At 23.1% G+C, this 22,269-nt stretch overlaps 1 protein-coding gene across 2 annotated transcripts in view; it reads right to left on the reverse strand.

The window, feature by feature from the left end:
* Nucleotides 1–22,269, reverse strand: part of LOC122511360 (MAP kinase-interacting serine/threonine-protein kinase 1-like) — a 44,524-nt gene that overhangs the window by 21,487 nt on the left and 768 nt on the right. The window contains exons 1-2 of one of the 2 annotated variants that reach the window (XM_043626544.1): nucleotides 19,921–19,962; nucleotides 2,852–2,930 (exon numbers count right to left, since the gene is read on the reverse strand). In XM_043626544.1, the coding sequence (XP_043482479.1) occupies nucleotides 2,852–2,930; nucleotides 19,921–19,947 (106 nt within the window). In that variant the 5' untranslated portion in view covers nucleotides 19,948–19,962. Of the gene's footprint in view, nucleotides 1–2,851; nucleotides 2,931–19,920; nucleotides 19,963–22,269 lie in introns of those variants that run through there. The other variant, XM_043626545.1, reaches the window with a different exon arrangement.

A 22,269-nucleotide genomic window follows, 5' to 3' on the forward strand; every position in this document is an offset into this window, starting at 1 on the left:
CCCCACCACTCATCCCCCACCTACTATACTACCACTACTGTGTAACTGTGCAAAAACCGAATATGCCGGCTTCGCAACAGTGTTGCCAACTCAATACCGCTAAAGGATTACGTGCAAAACTGAACGGACACACATTTTCTAAGCTCGCATTATTAAAAAAAAACTTTCCATGACTTCTTCTCTATGACATAATTTCCCGTAGAAATTCAGCTAACACAACGTGTCCAAAAATTTTCCACTCGAATCCAAAATTTTAACTAAAATTAATTTCGATTAAGCGAACAGATCAAATTAAGATTGCATAAAACTAGTTTTTCTGCGGATAGCAAATTGAGACAAAAGACGAATCGAAATGTTGCGAAGCAACGTTTTGATTCGTCTTTTGTCTCAATTTGCTACCCGCAAAAAACTTATATTTACTTTTAAAAAAATATTCTCATTTTGTAGACTGAAAATTAATTTATACTTTAATTAACAAAGTTGAAATAATTTATAATTTACGTTTCAATAACGTTGATGATAATAATAATAATAAGGTTTAATATTAAAAAATAGTAAAAATACAAACAAAAAAAGAGGTGTACAGTTGTCTTTGAAATCGTTAGAAATTGTTGGCAACGTTGATCTCTCTCCCCTCTTCAATTTGTTAACGCCTTCTGATGCTACCCACAAAACGACACGTATTACATATCTGCCTCTATATTCACACATCGACATTCGACATTCGTTGTTGTGTTGCTTTTGTTTTTTATCCTAGTAAGTTTGCATAGATATGCGTCGTGACAATGATGCAAATTTCTAAACTGCTGATTTAATACTAAAATGATGCAAACATCTAAAATATTGTTGCTCTATTTCATAATGAATTCCCTCGGATAGAAATTTATTATATTAGTTTAATTCTCAAGAAGTAAATAAGCCCATTGTTGTATGAATCATACTTTTTGAAATTTAAAACGCAAAAGAAATTTAACTTTGTATGCGATATTTTTATCTACTTTTTTATCAATTATATCTATTATTGAAAGATTTATCTATTTTTATTAATTTTATTCTTTTCATTTACTTTATTCATTTTATTTACTTTACTTATTTATTTTATTTATCTACTTTTATTATGTCTATTTTTATCAATTATATCTAACTTTTCAATTTAACCTATTATTGACAGTGAAACGTTCTCATACTTTTAATTATTTACGGATTGTCACCGGAAGGAGGAAATGTAACCTCATAAGGAAATGAGAGAAAATTGTAAAATATTCACAGTTTATTCTTCATGTCAATTTAGCAACATATGTGATGGTCTTCGAAGAAAAATTTTGATGTTGTTTGTAATTTTTTAAAAATTACCTGAAAAAAAGTATCTTAAAAGTGACTGAAAAGTTACTTAAAACATCTTATTTCATGTTATTTCTGGCCTAAACATCCTAATATAAAATGTTTTAAGTAACTTTGTAGTTACTTACTTCAATTTACTTAAAACATCTTACAGCATGATGTTTCTAGCTTAAAAATCTTAATATAAGATGTTTTAAGTAACTTTGTAGTCACTATTAAGATACTTAATTTTTACAGTAATATCCCTGAAGTTAGGGTCGAAAAATATTTTCTAAGGTTATTAAATTAAAAATTAAAAAAAAATTTTAAAAAAATTAAATTAAAAATATTTTCTAAGGATCAGAATTGTCAATTTTAAGTGAGAAAATTTTCAAGAGAGACTTTAATAATGTTCTTATATACCAGTTGGAATCCATACTGATAAATAGTGCCAACGTCTGCGCTTGAAGATTTTCTGCCAACTATACAGATTGAATAAATAGAATTTCTGTAAATCTGCCATGTGCGTCAATGGACTATTTCTTATAAATAAATTCGAATATTGTATCAAAGGAAGAGTATTATATAGTTGTCAAATTATTCTCAGCAGAGGAAATGATATTTTTCAACTATTAACCGGAAAATAAAATGTGAAATACTTGGAAAAATTAGATATAATTAAAGTGAACTAAAAAAAAGCGTATATCTTGATAACTTCATTGTCAACTATATTAAACACACTTCGCATTATTTTATTCCGAGTGAACACAATTTGTTGGTTGCTTTTTGCATGTGACTATAAAGATAACAAAATAAATGCGTGTACAGAACGATAAATAATAATCATTCTTGCAAAATTATTTATCTTAAATGTTCATCCTAATTATCATTTAGCTTCACTTTTTTGTCTCCTCCCGAAACTCTTACCAATTTTATTTAAATTTTTGTACTGTATTTTTCATTTTCTATATGTTGTACTTTTATTTCCATACTTTATTTTTTACTTTCTATACCTTTATTTTTACTGTATTTTTTACTTTCTATATTTTTATTTTTACTGTATTTTTCACTTCCTATACTTTACTTTTATTTTTACTTTTTACGCTTGACTTTTTCTATTTTGAATTAACATTTTTATAATTATCTTTATCGAAAGACCTGAATCTTGTTTAATACCTCAGTGGTCTCATCTCTAAAATTATACTTCAATTGTTTTTGCCAAGTATAGAACGATATGTATTCTGTAATTCGCTTGTTGTAGTGTATTATTGAAGAAAGGGTCAATGCTCTTAATAATAATAATAATTTATTTCGTCGGTATAAATTGTATTCTATATGTATTATGATTTCAGTCAACTTTGAAGTAGTCTTGCATAAGAGACTTTTAAGATAACTGTACTTGACGTGAATTGTTCGAAATTAAACTGGAAATCTTAAAACTACTATTAAGAAATCTTGATCTTTGACATAGAGGAGAGAGAGAGAGAGAGTTTGTAAAACAAAATATTAAAAATTATTTAATTGGACTCACCAGGTGATGTGTTGTTTGACTCCCCACTTTCACATTCGTTAATTACCGATTCAGCACTCACAAACCCATCGCAGCCCTCCTGCAAAAAAATTAATTTTTCTCAGTATAACAATGAAACTAAAGATATACTATTGTTATTGAATCAAATCACAGTTTTTCTACGGATATCAAATTGAGACCAAAAAAGAATCAAGATTGTTGCGATGCAACAATTCGCAACAATTTTGATTCTTTTTTGATCTCAATTTGATATCCTTAGAAAAACTATGCATTCAATTTTATTGCTATAAGAAATAAATCTACAATTACTTGATAAATATTAATTAATTCATTCATATTGCGAAAATAATTGTAAAAATCTAATTTAGAGGAAGTGGAAAAAAATCAAACTTCTCGTTATAACATAAAAACAAAAAATGATGAGATTGTTTCGAAATTGTTTAATCAAAGTGACGTTTTGATTACGGGTCGTTGAGTTCGTTTGGATTTGTTCTACATAGTATTATGTAAATCAAAATGTGGAGGTTTATTTATAAGTAAAAGACCTTCACACCAAAATATATAGTTTGTACGTACAATTGGCGTACAAATTGCACATAATGATGTCTCACATCATGAACACATTGATACATAAAATTTATAGATATCTAAGGACATTGGTAAAATAAAACTGACCTTCATAACGTTAAGCAAATTAATTCTGTCACCTAGACTAAATTAAACTGTTTGTTATCGCGTACGAAAAATTTTACAGCACTTCTCTATAACTTATTTTTAATTTTCTATATTTTTATAAATTCTTTATTCTCTTTTTTTCTCTTCTAATGTAAACGATTGATGACTGAAGGTGAGATTTGTTTTTTACACACGTAATTATTTTATTTCAATAATATGTTTTTATACCGAACGAAATTTACGATTTAAATCGGTCTAGACAAATAAGAGATTAATATTATGATATTGTGACAAGAAAATATTTTTTTGAAAACTGATAAATAAAATTTCTAATCAGTAATACATCGACCTATTTATTAAGATCTGGAACAAAATTTCTGATATTTGACTTTTTTATTAGTTGGACGAAAGTAGATTCTCTTACGTTATTAGAGCACGTTGCACTAACAATTCTAATCACATCATTGCTGATAAAACACAGATTACAGCCGAAACATGTATCAACTTTACTGTAAATAATTAAATAAAAAAGGATATTTAATTTATAACGCAGTTTCGATATTTTTGAAAAGTGCCTTCTGCAGCATTTCTTTCAAAATTTCAAGAAAAAAATATTACATTTATAGTGTTCTATAATAATTATGCCACTTTCTTTAGGAAAATATTCTCAAAAAAATTGCTGCGCACTTCATGTGATTCATCATAGTAAAAAGCCGCTAAACATAATATCAATATTCATTGATTACAGATAGAAACGAATTGAATAAATAAAATTAACTTTTTTTAGTATAAAAATATAAAACATTTGCTTAAATATTTAAACGTTGAAGATTAGAAGCTTTTGAAAAAACGAGTAGCTTAAGTTTACTCATACTTACATATTCTAAAACATGACTCAGAAATACGTGTTTAAAACCAGAATTCAAAACAATGTCTATAGTTTTACATATTTCAGTGTCGCGCCACTTTTTTAAATTATCACTTTCAAGTCCATAAATAGTGCTTTTTCAATATTAGTGTTTTCACATACTTCAACAATTTTATGCTGTGTACACTTTACAATAATAAGCAATTAAAATATTCTTTGCAAAACACATTCGCATATTTACAATATTTTATTTTGAAAATTTTATGTCCTTAAGTATATCATCCTCTTCTAAAAAGGAAAAAACTATTAATTTTGGAAATTTAATTTCCAAATTTGGCGCTGATAACTTCCTCTCAGCTGTAAATGAAGAAAATTATATTATTGGGAGAACAAAACAAATTTGTTTTCATAAATTAATAATACAATTAATTTCACTACAGCAATTACTCATTATATCAATAGGCGTTAGAAAATAAAAGAATAGAAATTTTTTCGTGTGAAGGAATATCAATATATTATGATTAGCAACTTCAATGCATCTTCATCGTAAATTCTTATCACACTTAACTATATATATGAAATCCATCTTTTTTCTTCTACTATAAAACATATATATCTTTTGTCAAACAATCGTTTCTATATAAATGATGTTAATAATAAACATCATGACATACACATCGATTGTAAATTGCAAAGTTTTTTAAAATGAATTCTAGAGATTTATGACCTTGTTTTCATATTTCATTTTTCACTAACAAATTATACATACAAAGATATGCGTATACAGTAGCATTTATGATTGCCACTGTAATCGATAAACTCATTACTTTTACATCAAAATCATACAATAATAATAAAATTCATATTTTATTATTATTTCACGCAGTACGATTTTACTTATTACATTATACAGATATTATACATTTTTAAAATGAAATTTCCCAATTTTGAAAAGAACGCAAAAATCTAGCCTTTTTGAAATTAAACAACTTATAAAAAATTGTTATAAAACATGAAGAAATCGATCACTCCGAGTCTTCGACTCGGAGCAATCGATATCTTCATGTTTTATAAGAATTTTCAAATCCTTTTGTTTACAATTCAATTTCCAGTTAAAAGTATAAAAAATTTAAAATTTCAAAGATTATAATTTGAAGCCGTTTCAAAATTCAATTTCTAAAAATTCACGTTATTTTCTCTCTAAATTTGAATTAGTAAAAATATTTACCAATTGGAATTAGTGAATTTTACTATTAAATTAGTAAAAACTACTATTTATTAGTAAAATCTGCTTATTTGAAAGCAAAAAGTCAGTCACTATTTCAAATAAGAAAACATTTTTATAAATTCAAAAGAGAGTTTAATATTCGCAATTATTACCTAAAATTTTAACTGCAATTCATATTTAAATCAATTTTTACTAGAAAATTCTATGAGAATTTAATTATTTAATAATACAAAAATAAATAATTTATTGAAGACTATTGAATGTTTTTTAAGATTGAACTATCATTTTAAAGAATTTTATCAACAAATTTTTAAATAGATAATTAAAATTTTTTTGACGAATTTTAATAAAATTTTTAAGAATAATTTTATTTTTCAAGAAACTAGATTAAAATTGTATTAAAAATAATTGAAACGCTGTAAAAAATTTCATTGAATTGAGAAAAGTTTTTCAAAATAATTAAAATTTTGCCAAGAAATTTATAAAATTTTTTTTAAATACTTCAATTGTTAAAAAGAATTAAATTATAATTTTTTCAAAAAACTTAATTAAAAATGTATTAACAAAAACACTTAAATTGTAATAAATAAATTATAGGAAGGCTTTTTAAAATAATTGAATTTCTTTGATGAATTTTAATACAATTTTTAAGAATAATTTCATTCTTCGAGAAATTTAATGAAAATTATTGTATTAAAAATAATTGAAAATCAGTGATGATTTCATTTTTTAAAAAAATAATTAAATCCCTGTAAAATTTGTTATTATTTATGAAAATAATGAAATGTTTGAGCAGAATTTTATTTAAATTTTTTTTTAACTATAATTGAATTATTTTGGGAATTTTTATTAAAGTAGTGGATATTAAAAAATATTGAATTGATGAAAGTTTTTGAAAATAATTGAAATTTTACCAAGAATTTTATTAAAAGTTTTGAAAATAATTGAATTTTGGAGAAGAATTTTACTATACTTTTGAAAATAATTGAATTTCTGCAATAATTTGTAATTGCTTTAAAATTGAATTTGTTTTAGTGTTTTCAGGGTTGCGTGGCAACAATGTGTCGAGGCTAAGAAATATTTTCTCACAAAGCAAAAAAGAATTTTGAAATTTATAGATTAAAAAATCTCCGAAACAATTGACTTCCTATATGAATAAAAGAAGTAAAATTAAAAGAATTTTTACTCCTGAACCCCAAATAGCAATAAATTTCGTCGCTAACTTCAGGCACATGGAAAAAAATAAAAATTATTAGCCTCTGAGTCAAATATATATTTTCTCCTCTGAGTGTAAAATAATAAAATTATTTTCCATATTTTTTTACATTATGCGCAGCAATTTTCAGTATATTCAAGAAACTTTAAAGTTCCTTATACTTTGGAATATTAAATTAAAAATTCTTTTGCAGAAAAAATTTCTTTTCCATAAGAGCTGTATATACGTATACAGATTGGGGCTTCTTTTGTGAACTAGAGCATTTCCAATAATAAAATCAACCGACCTTCAATAAATTATATCGCGCGAGTATACACGTACACATATATTTCGAAGGTAACACAAGGTGTTTGACCGAGTCACCGAGAAATGAACTAGAAAACTACTGCAACGCGTATATATACAACAAAATCTTTACTTCGATTTTTCGCAAGTCCTAATTTAATATTAACACCTAACAATAAGCGTTGTACGTTTTAATAATTTATTAAATAATGCAAAACTGTTATTATTTTGACAAAGTTATGTATGTAAGTATATAAACTTAATTTATTATAAATATCAAAGTTTATTAAATAATTAACTGCTGCTATTTAAAATAAAAACCTAGTAAGTTGCATTTGCCATAAGGTTGAAATTCGCTTACTTTCTGAGCGACTTTCGCATTAACCGCTTGGACAGCAGAATTTTTAAATCAAACAAATTGCGGAAGAACATAATAATTATATTATGAATTTTTTTATTTTCTTTCTTAATTTCTTAGTCCAAGATCTTTATTATTTATACCTATTAATTTTTTTATTGACTTGTTTTAATTACTTTTTTTCACTATAAATTAACACTACTTTTAATTATATTTATTGGTTTTTCGTCGTGGAGTCCCCACAATTATTAAAATCCCTCCCCGCAAACGTACTTCTACTCTCACACTTCAGATAGGCAGGTAAACAGTTGACCAATCCAACTGCAGTACCTGCCTGGTTTTGGTTTAATTCTTCTGTCATCATTCTCTTTTCAGTGTTTAAATAAACTTTTTGTGTGTGTAATTTTTGAGTTGAACTTCTTTAGAGTATTGTGATTTATTTCTTAAAATGACATTTTGTTAAGCAAAAAATGTGTACAATACCCTCCTCATTTTTTATATTACTCATTGAATTTTTTAATATTCTTACAGTTTCTAGAACGTTCTAAACATCTTATTTCATTCAGAATTTTTGATTTTATTTTTTTATGTAATTTTTACCAATTGCTTAAAATTAATTCGGATAGAGATACAAATTTATCATTTATTAATGTTATTTAATATTAATAGTAATTTTATTAGTAATTTTTACTAATTGTTTAAGATTAATTCGGATAGAGATACAAATTTATCATTTATTAATATTATTTTGATATTCTTCTATTAAACTGTAAGATTCACTACAATAACTAATTTTCTAATGGACTCAGTGGAGAAAAAAAAATCTAATTATATTACTTTATTTTTATTATTACACTACAACGGTATTTACATCTATACCGAACTTAAACTTTTAAAGCGCCAACCTTCATAATGTATCTGTTTTTATATGTTACAAATGTAACTCTTAGAATTAGGGAGTACTTAATGTACGAAAGGGCATGTCCCGTTATGTTATTAAATAAATAAATAAATAAATATTTGCATAGAAATTAATAATATTCAATATGAAATCATCGGGAAGTAATGCAGAACATTTATTATTCATGTTTCTATAGACGATTTAAAAGGATTAGGGAAGCTTTACTGATTCGTATCATTATTGGAAAAATCATTACTTTACTTGACCTACCCCAGTATTTAGTTATGTCAGACAAGAAACGTCATAATATGAATGACTCATGGATATCACGAGTGGAAAGGATGCATTAAAAAATTTTCCTGACACAAAAAAAACGATATAAATTTATTAGCACTCTAAAAATTAATAATAATTGATTCAATTTTAATAACTGATTAATTTCTTCACTTTTAATTAAATTATTTTAATTTTTGCTTAAAAAAGTCATTTTGTTATAGGAAACAATTTTTAATAAAAATTAAACGAAGTCAATTAATTCGTTTAATTTTTAAAATTTATTATTAACATCTTTTAAATTCATTTAATTTTTAAACTTTATTATTAAAATCTTTCAACTATAAGGTTTTATTAATAGCGTCGACATCAAATAGTTTTATTTAAAATAAATCTTTAATGATTATTATTTTTTTATAATGAATGTTTTAATATTCAACTATTATCGAAAATTTTAACTAAAATTCATTTTTAAAATAATTTTTATTAAAAAATTCTACCAGAGTTTAATTATTTAAATACAGAAATAAATAAATTATTGAATAATATTGAATTCTTTTCACGACTTTTAACAAAATTTTTAAGAATAATTACATTTTTTGAGGAATTTGATTAAAAATGGAATTAAAAATTATTAAAATTCTGCGATGAGTTTAATTATTTATAAAAATAATTGAATCTCTATAAAAATTTTTATTATTTATGAAAATAATTGAATATTTATGTAGAATTTTATCAAAATTGTTTTTTAATAATTGAATTGTTATGAAAGTTTTTAGCAAAATTTTTTTAAAATAATTAAATTCTTTCAAGAAATTTAATAATAATGGTATTTGAAATAATTATTAAATATTCTAATAAACTAATGATATAAACTTTTTTTTAAATAATTCAATTCTTTTAAATAATTTAAATAAATTTTTTAAGAATATTTGAATTTTTTGAAGAATTTATTTAAAATTGTTAATAATTGAATTTTTGCAACGAATTTTATTGAAATTTTTTAAAATAATTAAATTCCTGAGAAGATTTCTATTGTTTATAAAAATAATTGAAGTGTCGGAATGATTTTTATTAAAATATTTTAAAATAATTGAATTCCTGACAAGAATTCACGAAAGAACTTTATATTTATTCCCTGTAAAAAAATTTGATTTTTTATGAAAATAATTGAATTATTGCGAAGAAATTTATAAAAAATTTGTAAATAAATTGAATTCCAGTGAAATTTTTATTATTTATAAATTGAAAATTATTAAATATGTTTGGGTAGAATTTTATTAAAATTTTTTTTAAATAATTGAATTCTTTTGAAAAATTGTATTAAAATAGTTGAAATTTGGACAAGAATTTTAGTAAACTTGTCAAAAATAAAAATTAATTTTTGGTTATAAAACATAAAGAGGATAAAGTGTTAAAATCATTATTTTATATTATAAGAATATTGTTACTGTAACTTCTTCAAAATTTTTTTTATATTCTATTATTATCTAAAATTTAAACTGAAATTCATTTTCAAATCAATTTTTATTAAAAAATTCTAGGAGAATTCAATTATTTCTGAAAATAATTGAATTATTGAGAAGAAACTTATAAAAAATTTGTAAATATTTGAATTCCTGTGAAATCTTTATTATTTATGAAAATAATTAAATCTTTACGTACAATTTTTTTAAATTGTTTTTAAATAATTCAATTCTTTTGGGTAATTTTATTAAACTAATAAATATTAAAAATAATTGAAATCATTCATAAAGATAATAACTGATTTTGTCGAGATTTATTTGTAAATTTTTAACATAATTTAATTTTGTGATAAGAATTTTATTATATACTTTTGAAAATAATTGAATTTCTGCAAGTTTTTGTAACTTTTCCAGAATTTAATTTTTTTTAGTATTTTAAACTAAAATTCTTCTGTAAATCCAATTATTTCTAATAATTAAATATATATTGACAAATTGAACTAATTTCGGAAGAATTTGAATGATTAAAATTGTTAAAAAAATCTAAGTTCTTTAAAATTTCTAATTATAAATTGATTCAAAATTTAAACATTCTAAAATTTCAAATTGAAACCTTTGGAAATTGCTAAGTCGACGCTAACTTCAGGGACCTACGAAAGAAATAATAAATAAAATCCCAGTATAGGCAAAAAACTATGTTCGTTCCAAAAACGTTTTTAGAACGTTTCACGTCAGCTAAAAAATATTCCAGAACATTATTTAAACGTTTCTGAAACGATCATTGTTTTATGCCCACAGCGATTTATTAATAAGATATTATTCACTTTTAATAAGATATTATTAGATTTAAAAAAAATTTTAAAAAAATATTGACTTATCGTTTATTGATTGCATACTGTGCTTGAACTGTAAATAGCACAAAGTTGATTTATATACAACAAATATTTGAAAAGATCCGTTAGGTAGCTAAACGAAAAGTTTGTTACCAATAATTTCTGCTTTGCAACAATGTGAGAGGTGCAATAAGTAGAGGCCAGTGACCCCCTTGCAATGTATAATTGAGGAAAAGTATAAAGTTTACCAGTAACATAGAAATAATCTCCTCCTGATTTTATACATACATATACATATTACTAATCTATCATATAATCTATATGATGTGGACATTCGCCTATGAAAAAGAGCCAATGAACTTGAGTGACCTGAAATAAAGAGGAGTGTAGAAAAAAATAAAAATATAAAATTGAGAAACGCACGTGGAACCTGGAACTATAAATGAGAATTTTTTTAAATTCAATATAGCAGCAGCATATAAGTATTTATAGAAAAATATTTTTCTCTTTCAAAATACGCCATTATTTTAAAAATTACTTTCTAAAAAGATTGTAAACAAGAATAAGATTAAAAAAGACTTGACACGCACGAGAAAAAAAGATCACCTCAAGCATCTAAATCATTTTAATCGAAAATAATAATTATTGTATACAAGTTTTCTTAATTCTTTGTAACGAAACTTATGAAAGAAATTTTTTTAGTATTTCTAATATTTAAAATTTTTTAATTTAAATTTAAAATATTTAAAATAATTTAGTTTTCTTTTTTTCTTTAATTAATATAAAAACATTTAATACTCAACAAGTACAATAAACTCGCAATGTAAAGCATACATATATGAGTGAAGAAAAAACCTTGACTTTATTGTGGTGCGATGCCGCACTATTCCGCCATTCCTTTCCCTTTCCCGAATGCTACTCATATCAGTTATATAATTATTTAAAAAATACTATTCAATATACGCAAATATTCTCTATCAATTTTTTCATAGAGTACACTTGGAATAAAGTACAATAATTAATAAAGTAATTAATAAAGTACAATTTCCATAAAGCTTGAAAAAATTCGATAAGTGATTGATTATATTATAATAATCTGCAACATTCTCTATTGCATTCTCGAATATTATTATTATGAAAAAAAATTATTATTATTTACATAATTAAATGGATGATTCTTCTGAAAGTGATATTTTTGATGCCTTGATTAATTTTATAAAGTACTCTCCAATAATTATTAATCATTTTCATAGTAAAAATTTACTTATCATTACAAAAAAAAATTTATTGTGCAAGCTCACGTTTTTTTTTGCAAACAGAGTTAAAACTATGTAAAACGTAAGTTTATCCTAATATGAAATTTTACTCATTTTATTTAATTGCAGACATTTACCCTATGCATGACTACCCCTTAGTTTTTTAAAAGCGGTATACAATTAAATGAGAATCACGTTTACAAACATGTTTGAGCATGCTTGAACTTGTAAAATTTTGGATCACATTATATACGCAGGAAGTGAAACACGTGTATGTCTATATCTAAAAAAAGAACTCTTCATCTTTAGGCCCTGAGTGAAACTTTTTCGACCGTGATATAATATAAGATTCGTCTAGCATTTCGATAAAAAAAATTCGCTACTTCACAAAAATTAGACAAAAGAAAGGAATATTTGTGACACAAATCATTGTGTGTTAAACTAAATATATAATTGAAAAAGTATTAAAAAGTGATGACTGGAGAGGCAACTATACTAACATAAAATGTGTTTATAAAACACTGAAAATTTAAATTATAATTGCAGTTTTCTAAAATATGTCTGAAGAGGTCTGTCGTCGATGGACGAAAAGCTTAACATTTGAAATTAAGTAAATGTGGATTCTCAACAAAAACAACCTTTAAAATCTTTATTAAATTTAAATTAAATTTTCGTTAAATTTTAGTCATGAAAATTCCCCAAATATTTAAATTAAATATTTTTAAATGTTCATCATAAAAAATTAACTAAATATTTAAATTAAATTTTCGTTAAATTTTCGTCGTAAAAATGCACTGAATATTTAAATTAAATTTTCTTCAAATTTTCGAGGTAAAAGTTGACCGAACATTGTTCATCACTCATCAGTAATAATTGCATAAAATCAATTTTTTTTTAAATTTCTACTAATTTTGGAAAAAATATTTCATTAATATTCAGTTTCAATGTTCGGTCAACTTTTGCCTCGAAAATTTAAAGAAAATTTAAATTTAAATATTCAATGCATTTTTACGTGTCAAAAATTTAACGAAAATTTAATTTAAATATTTACCTAGTTAATTTTTAGAATGAACATTTAAAAAAATTTAATTTAAATATTTGGGGAATTTTCATGACGAAAATTTAACGAAAATTTAATTTAAAATTTCCGTCAATTTTGAGTGACGAAAATTTCCTGAAAATTTAATTTAAATGTTGAGGAAAGTTTCGCGCTAAACATTTATTTAAGTGGTACATTCAAATCTTTACACAATTTTCTCTAAACTTTTTCAGTAAATACTTCGAAGTTTGCAAGTAAATATTTACTAAATATTTAGGAAAATTTCGTTGCTGTGTGGGATTACAATAAAATAATATTTGAAATTAGAAAATTTAATATACATATTCCTGTTTCTTAATATTTTTGTAGAAAATTCTCAAATAAGGAAATAATTTGCATCAATTCTATTTCTTAATTTCAATTTGTTGTAATAAAATTCAAAGTTTTTTAAAAATAAAGGAAAAAATTGTTTTTAAATTATGTTTGTCAATTAGAAAATTGAATTGAAAATAAAACTGAAAATTTTTGAATTTTTAGAAAATAAAGAAAAAAATTTTATTGAAAAAAATGTTCTGTTAAATTTATTTACGAATATCTTTAAATGTAAAATTATTTGAAAACAATAATTTCTTTTTTAAATATTTAAAATATTTAATTATTATTATTTTTCCAAAAAGTTTAAGATTTTATTATTACATTATAAGAATATTGTTACTGTAACTTCTTGAAAATTATTTTAATATTCAATTATTATATCTAAAATTTAAACTAAAATTTATTTTTAAATCAATTTTTATTAGAAAATTCTTTGAGAATTCGATTATTTAAATACAAGAGTAAATTATGTAATTGAATGTTTTTTAAAATTTAATTCTTATAAATAATTTTATTAACAAACTTTTAAATAATTGAATTCCTTTGATGAATTTAAATACAATTTTTTAGATTAGTTACATTTTTCAAGAAATTCGATCATTGAAATGAGGAAAATTTTTGAAAATAATTGAAATTTTGACAAGAATTTTATTAAAATTTTTGAAAATAATTGGATTTTGAAAAAGAATTTTTTTATTTATAAAGATAATAATTGGGATTTTGTCGAGATTTTTTTTGTAAATTTTGAAAATAATTGAATTTTGTAATAAGAATTGTATTACCTTTGAAAATAATTGAATTTCTGCAATTATTTGTAACTTCTCCAAAATTCAATTTTCCAGAATTTTTAACTAAATTTCTTCTATAAATCCATTATTTTTAATAATTAATTAAATATGTATTGACAAATTTAACTAATTTTAGAAGATTTTGAATTATTAAAATTTTTCAAAAATCTAAGTTTATCAAAATTTCTAATTAAATTTATTCAAAATTGAAATTTTCTAAAATTTCAAATTGAAACCATTTGAAGTTCATTTATTTATGAAAATTGTAAACGCAACTCTTTTAAAATTAAATTAATTTTGAAATATTGAAGTGAAATTATTCATTAAATAATTTATTTATTTTATGATAGTTGTTCAAGATTTAAGTTATTTAAAAAGAATTTTTTGTCACAAATTGAAAAAATTCAAGGTTTTGTATTAGAATTCGTGGTATATTTATAGTTTATGAATCAAACAAAAAAGACACAAAAATCCAGAATTTTCTCTTATGAATTCTAAAATTTAAATTTTTTTCAGAACATTTAATAAAAATTCCCGACTTTTCCCTGAATTCCCTATATCAGAATATTTATGATTACTATAATTATAATAATATTAAAACTATATTTATTCCAAATCATATTTAATTTTTATATAAAAAAAAAATTTGAATTAAAAATTTTGACGTTCTATTATTTTTAAAATTGATAATTTCATTTAAAAAAGTGAGTGAGAAGGCAGAATAAATAAATCTTGATTATGATGCCAATAAACTATGTATAACAAGGGAAAAATATATGTTTTTATAAAGACTTTTCACTCCAGGAGATGAGTTTATTCTTAAGTCACGAGGCCGATTTTCGGATTCTTTATTTCCCGAAAAAAACACCCAAGTTTATTGTGCATTTACAAAAGTTAAAATTGTGCAAACGACGCTGGGGGTTTTCCTAAGTTGTATACTGTATATACGTGCAGTTTTCAACGTTGGGTTATAGACCAAAATAACTTTGGGCGACAAAGTAGCAAGAAAAGACTAACCTCAGATTTCCGAACTATATTTATAATTTTCCGAATTCACCTGGATAGTTCGAAATATTTACTGAAATAGAATAGAATAAATTCTATGCTGGAAAATTAACAAAACTATACGAACAATGTTGTGTACTCATTAGTGGTAAAAAAAACCGTTCGTTCCAAAAAACATTCTTAAAAGTCAAAACGTTTTTAGAATATGTTTCATGTCAGCCGAAAACTGTTCTAGAACATTCACAGTTTTCTTAAGGATATAAAATTGAGACAAAAAACGAATCAAAAGTTTTCAACTTTTGATTCGTTTTTTGTCTCAATTTGATATCCTCAGGAAAACTGTGATTATTTCAACATCCATGTACTTAAAATGTTTTGAAACATTATTTTACTTATAATTCAAATTTAGAGATGAGTAGACTGTAAATTCGAATTTAGAGAGCAGACTGTATATGAGAAACAATTATGCCATTGGTCACAAAAAATACAGAGTACTGTTTTCCGACATCGGCCGATAAATCCACTTATTGCGAAACCGTTACGAAGAACACTTAATTCAATTAGAACATGTCTTTGAAAAAATAGTCAAAAATTATGGTATCACAATTTTGATAATTATTGTTTAGGTTCATTATGAAAATTCATGTGATTTAAATATTAAATTATACATATCGAATTACTATAATATTGTAATTTTTTGTTACAAACAAAAACCAAAATTCCTTCTCTTATACCTATACTTAAGCGTATTTATATTTTTTGAAAATTATTGCAATTTAAATATGCAAAATTTTTCAGCATAAATATTTAAAGTCGGAATTTGAAATTTAAAAATGTATAACATTGATGTTCTGTTATCTAAAAGTCAATATACCATCGAGTACAAAACCGGCTTGACATATACTTTAAATCATCAGTTTATTAACAGTATATATCGCGAATATAATAGCGTAGGACAGGTTTCAAGACATTTTTATTGTCTTTACTTTAAAATTTTAAATATAACAATATATAAACAAGAAATTATAATAAGCTTGCGATTATACTGTATATTTCGGGAAATATCAATTTTTCTTTTTCTTTAGGTTTTTGTAATTTTTAAAAAAATTATCAGGTTCCCTGAAATAATTTTCCAAAAGTATTAATTTAAAAATTAATTGTAAGAATTTCTTTATAATTTTTTAAAAATATTATACCTTAATAACTTAAGAAAAAAATATGGAGTGTTACAATTATTATAAAGTTATTAAGATATAATATTTTCAAAAAATTATAAAGAAATTCTGACAATTAATTTTTCAAAAATATTTTTAAATAATTTTTGAAAGATAATAGTTTTTCAATTTTGAAAAATTTCCAAACAATTAAAATTTGGTAAAATCTTTCTAAAAATAATTGAATTTATGAAAAGTATATAAGAAATGATCAAATTTTTAAAGAATTTTAATTATTAACAGGACCATGATTTCTCAAAAATTTTAATAACTCAAGAAAGTAAATTTTCATAAATTTTCATTTACATTGTTCGAAGATAATTGAATCTTAAAATTTATTACAAAACAATTCTAATAATTAGTTTTTAAAAATATTTTAATGTTATTTTTCGAAAATAATTGAATTTCTTAAAAAAAAAAGAATTTTTGTATAATTACAATTTAAAGAAACTAATTAATTTTTAGATGAATTTTATAATTAAAAATTTTGAATATTATTGTTTTCTCCAAAATGTTAAAACTAATTCTAAAATGTTATTATTTTTGGAAATATGTAATTGAAAATATTGAATTTTAAAAAATTAGAAGCTAAGTTTCATTTTTAAATTTACCTTTAAAGATTTTTTATTAAAATTTTTGATAATTCAATTATTTTCAAAATTTGCAATTAAAATTCTTCAAAAGTTAATTTAAAAAAATTGTAACAAATTTCAACTATTCAAAAACAATTTTTGAAAGATTTGATTATAGTTATTTAATTATTTTTCGCATTATAAAAATCAAAATAAGTCGTATTTTTTTTTTACTAAAAATTGTGGTATTTTATTGCAATGTTTGGAAAAAAAGTCGAAAAAGTCGCAATTTTTGAAAATAAGTTGAAAAAAGTCTCAATTTTCTTAATTACCCTGAAAAAAAACTTTTTTCCTGACATTTCCCTGACTTTACTGACTTTACTGACATGTGGCCACCCTGAATTTTTTTTCGCGAAATCGAAAAGAAACAATTATTGTTTCAAAGGTGTTAATGTTAAAACAAACAATTTTTTTACACTCTATAGGCGAATCAATAAAAAATGGAACTTAGTGACATTTTCGTCTCCAAAAACTCTAAAAAATGTGTTTTCGAAGTTGACGCTGAAATTTTTTTTCTTGTAATCGAGAAAAAAAAAATTTATTGTTATAATGGTTTCAGATTAAAAAAGTGTCAGGAACGTGTTTTTAACTTTCGAAGTGATCGAAAAAATTAAATTAGTGACATTTTTATCTCTAAAAACCCAAAATATGTAATAGTTTTCGACGCTAACTTCATACATAAATTGTTCACTATTTTATAAAACAAGGATTTTTTGGCAATTTCTTTGAAACTAATCGTAATTAGTTCATACTTTATAAGTGACTCATGAATACATTATATGCATACTAATTATAAAATAGTTATTCTATTAAAAGTAAATTATATTCTCAAACAATATAGAAGCCATTATAAAGATTAAAAGTTTAAAAATCAATTCATTACAAATATTATCATGATGAAATAGTTTTGAAAATTAAAAATGAAAATCTCAATAAGAAGAAAAAAACATTGTATATATAGCCTTCGGTTTAATAAGTGCTATTATTTTTAATTTAAATAGAGAAACATGAAAAGTGTTTGTGTAAACTTATGGTTTTTTTTCAACTGTATACTTAGATCAAGAAATTAGAAAATAGATTAAACATTTAGTTTCTTGATATGGAATAAAAAACGAGATCTCTTATCTAACGTAGTATCAAGATCACTTATTATAAAAATAAATCGCGCAGGAAAAGTCGCGTACGATCAATAAATAAATATTTAAAGAACAGTAATTTCTAAATGGTAAATTATTGATGATAATTATAAATTAATTTACTGTTAAATTTTTGTCATCAATATGATCTAACTTTAGTATCAATTTACTATTTTCAAGAAAACTGTGCTATGATTATTATTTTTTGATATTTTGTATTATTCATCTTTAAATATTAATAACTTTTGTCCAAACAATAATTATTTACAGTCGTCACGTCTAGAAAATGACTTTTGGCTTGGGTTCAATGTTCAAAAGGACGAAAATTTCATAAATTCGCAATGAAAATGCTATTGGCATGGTTCTGCAATTATTTGACCCTCCACAATGTTTCTCTAGTTAACATGCACTGCTTATATTACGTTTTTCAAAAGTGGAAAACAATCTTTTTTTTTTTGCATTGAAAATAAGTATAGTTAACTGCACTTTGCAACCTCGATTGCCTTGATTTTTCTCTCTACACTTATTTACAGTTCGCATTTAAGCCTTTACTTACATATATATATATGCACTCGTGACTTCTCCTTTTGTATCTATATTTTTTAAGAGTTGTTTTTCTTTCAATTTGCGCGAATTTTAATCAACTTTTTTATTCAATTAGAAGCACTTTGAATCACAAGTTCTTTATACTTAAAATAGAAGTAATATTATAAAAGCAAACCTTAATAAACGAACACATTTATCAATGGATTTTTTTTCTAAATATTAACATTTCTATAATATGTACATTATGAACAATTCATTATGATTCCATAATCATTTGACATAAAATCACTAAAAAAAAACGTGCTTTAAATTCGAAATATTTGTATACATGATGAGGTTATTTGGAAATGATTTACGAAGAGACTATTTGCAAATTGAAAATTAAAAGGTGATTTTTTTAATCTGATAAGTTCTATTCACGTGATTCAGATAACAAAAACATGCTAGATTTATGTCTAAAGCGAGATAATGTTGATGTCAGGTTAAAAACTAAAAACAGTATTATCTAAACGTGCAAAAACAAAATTAATTTTTATAGTGGTGGAAGTCTTTGAAATTGATAAAAATAACCTTATTGTTGTTAAACTATTTAAAGTAGAATATTATCTAATGCAATAGAAGTAAATCGTTACTTCCTATTATTTTAATTATAATAATAATAATAATAAAAATAATAATTATTATTATTTACTATTGTTTTTATTATTATTACTTTTCTTACTTTAAGATTAAAAGATTTGAAAAATTTATATTTATTAAAATAATATCATTATTATTATTATTATTATTATTATTATTATTATTATTATTATTATTATTATTATTATTATTTTCCTTATTTTAAATAAGCTTGAAAGATTGAAGTTACGAAATTCGAAAAATAAAGAAACGTTTCGACTTCCAACAATATTTAACTTGACATAAAAATAAGTCTGCATACACAAGTTCCTTTTAAAGTGAGAATTCTTTGCTTACATGACATCTTAAATGCTTCAAGCACATTTTTTGTCGACTCTTGCAAAAAAACGAGAATTAATGAAAACTGAGAAGCTCCGGTTTCGCGTTGCAGAATTTTATGAACACTGCTCGGCAGCAAAGGGTTTTTCTGCATTAGGAGCATGCGTGGAGCAGTTCACAAAATAGCTACGTGTTAGCTTGCACGACTCATGTTGACTTTATCACTCTGCTTTGTCCTAATTATAAGTTATTTACCTATTTTTGTTATTTATCAATAACATACATATATTTCAGATGGCCGAATTGATAATTAATTAAGAAATCAACGAATTTATGATTAGAGTCAACAGCGCATACATGATGCAACGCAAGCATATATATTATTTTTTATTGAATAGAGAAACTGTCATCAGTCGAAGGTGAAATCCCTTTATATTTATTCGATAGCTGTTCTACAGAAATAAGAGGATTTTTTCTTAAAAAAAGAAACTACGACATATCCGTAAATTCCGAGTTTTAGTTTAGAAAGCAATTTTCACACGTGTGTTATTATTTTCTGATTTTGGAGAAATAATAAATAAACATGAGTTTGGAGTTATTAGAAATATTTTTTAACAATGTTTTTACGAATTAAGAAAGAATCTGACGGACAGTCAAAACAATAAAAGTTAGTCTAATGTCCTAATTTCGTATTTTAATTTTAACGCAGAAAGATACAAATTAAATTTTTAATTTGGTAGAAAGGGCAAGAATTTAATTTTCAACATTTTAGACAATTTGAATAAAAATTATAATTTTCTGTCAAATAAAAATTATTTGGTAAAATATTAAATTTTAGGTTATGTTAACTAAATCGTTTCTTATGAGTAAAAGCAGAAAAAAATAAATTCAATTTTAAATTAGTTTTAGTGGAAGAGTAGAGAATTTAATTTTCAACTTTCCAAATTTGAACTAGTAAAAATATTTACTAAGAATTGGTGACTAATTTTTACGTTTTTAATTATTAAATTTTATTAATAAATAGTAATTTCTATTATTAATCAAATTTACTAAATTAAAACCAAAGAATCAGTCACTAATTCAAATTAGTACATATTTTTACTAATTGTAATTTTTATTAAAAACACAACTTTAAAATGTTCTCTCTAAATTTAAATTAGTAAAAATGTTTACTAATTTGAATTAGATAATTTTTTTGGTTTTAAATTAGTAAAGTTTACTAATAAATAGTTGAAATTAGTAAAAATGTTTAATAATTTGCATTAGTGACTAATTTTTTAGTTTTAAATTAGTAAATTTTACTAATAAATAGTTTTTAAATAGTTTGACTAATAGTGAAAATAGTGAAAATAAAAAATAAAAGTATCCTTTTAGACTCATTCGATAATAAAAGAAAAAATACAACAATAAATGATTGTTAGAAATTTTGGAAAATATTTATATTCCACGGGGTATTTTCTCGTATAATTTTTTAACAAAACCCTCTGGAAAAAATTTTAATTATACAAAAGAAAATTTATAATTTGTTTTTCGAAAAATATTTCATGAAAAATTGCAAAGTCAGTATCAGGAAGAATCGAATTAGTCGTTCATCGGCGACGTAATAGTAAATTATCGTTAATTGGAGGACAGTATCTGAATACTATAATGACAAAAGTTATACATTTATGCTCCCCACATTTTTCGGTTATTAATTAAATATTTGGTTTCTATTATATACTTAATTATTTGTTATAATAAAGAAGGGTTACGGGTTTTAGTGGGCCGGGCTGGCAGTAGGTCGCCAGTTTATTAAATTTACTATTTTATATATTTATTTTTCTTTTTTTTTATATTTCCTTTTGTTTTATCATACCAACCCCACATAACCTTGGAGTGCGGAATCCAAGGTATCTGTAGGCAGATTTTCCAAAAGTCTCTACGCAAAAAAAAGTTTTTAAAATTATAGATACCTAATACTTGGAAAATATTTTCAAGTTATGTATTTCTGGAATGTCTTATCAAACTATAATATACTTTGGTAAGAAAAAGTATTTGAAAAATGTTGATAATTCATAATTATAAAACTATTTTTAAACGTGACTTAGAAAAATGATAAAAATATATAGATAAATTGCGGATGAAATTTTTAACTATGTTACATAAATCAAAATAAATATTTATTTGAATATAAACTATTCAAGCACAATTGGTTTTAATTGGAATTAATAAAGAAAAAAGATTTCATAAGTTCATTACATTCAAATTTTAAAAAAATGTTTTCTATCTAAAAGAATATAAAAATGTAAATAAACCTTAGTTGATAAATTAAAAAAAAATATTTAAAAAATTTTATTCTGTCGCAATTTTTAAAATATGGGCTGAATA

Source organism: Leptopilina heterotoma, unplaced genomic scaffold, assembly GCF_015476425.1.
Source record: "Leptopilina heterotoma isolate Lh14 unplaced genomic scaffold, ASM1547642v1 Lhet_81, whole genome shotgun sequence".
Taxonomy (NCBI): Eukaryota; Metazoa; Arthropoda; class Insecta; order Hymenoptera; family Figitidae; genus Leptopilina; species Leptopilina heterotoma.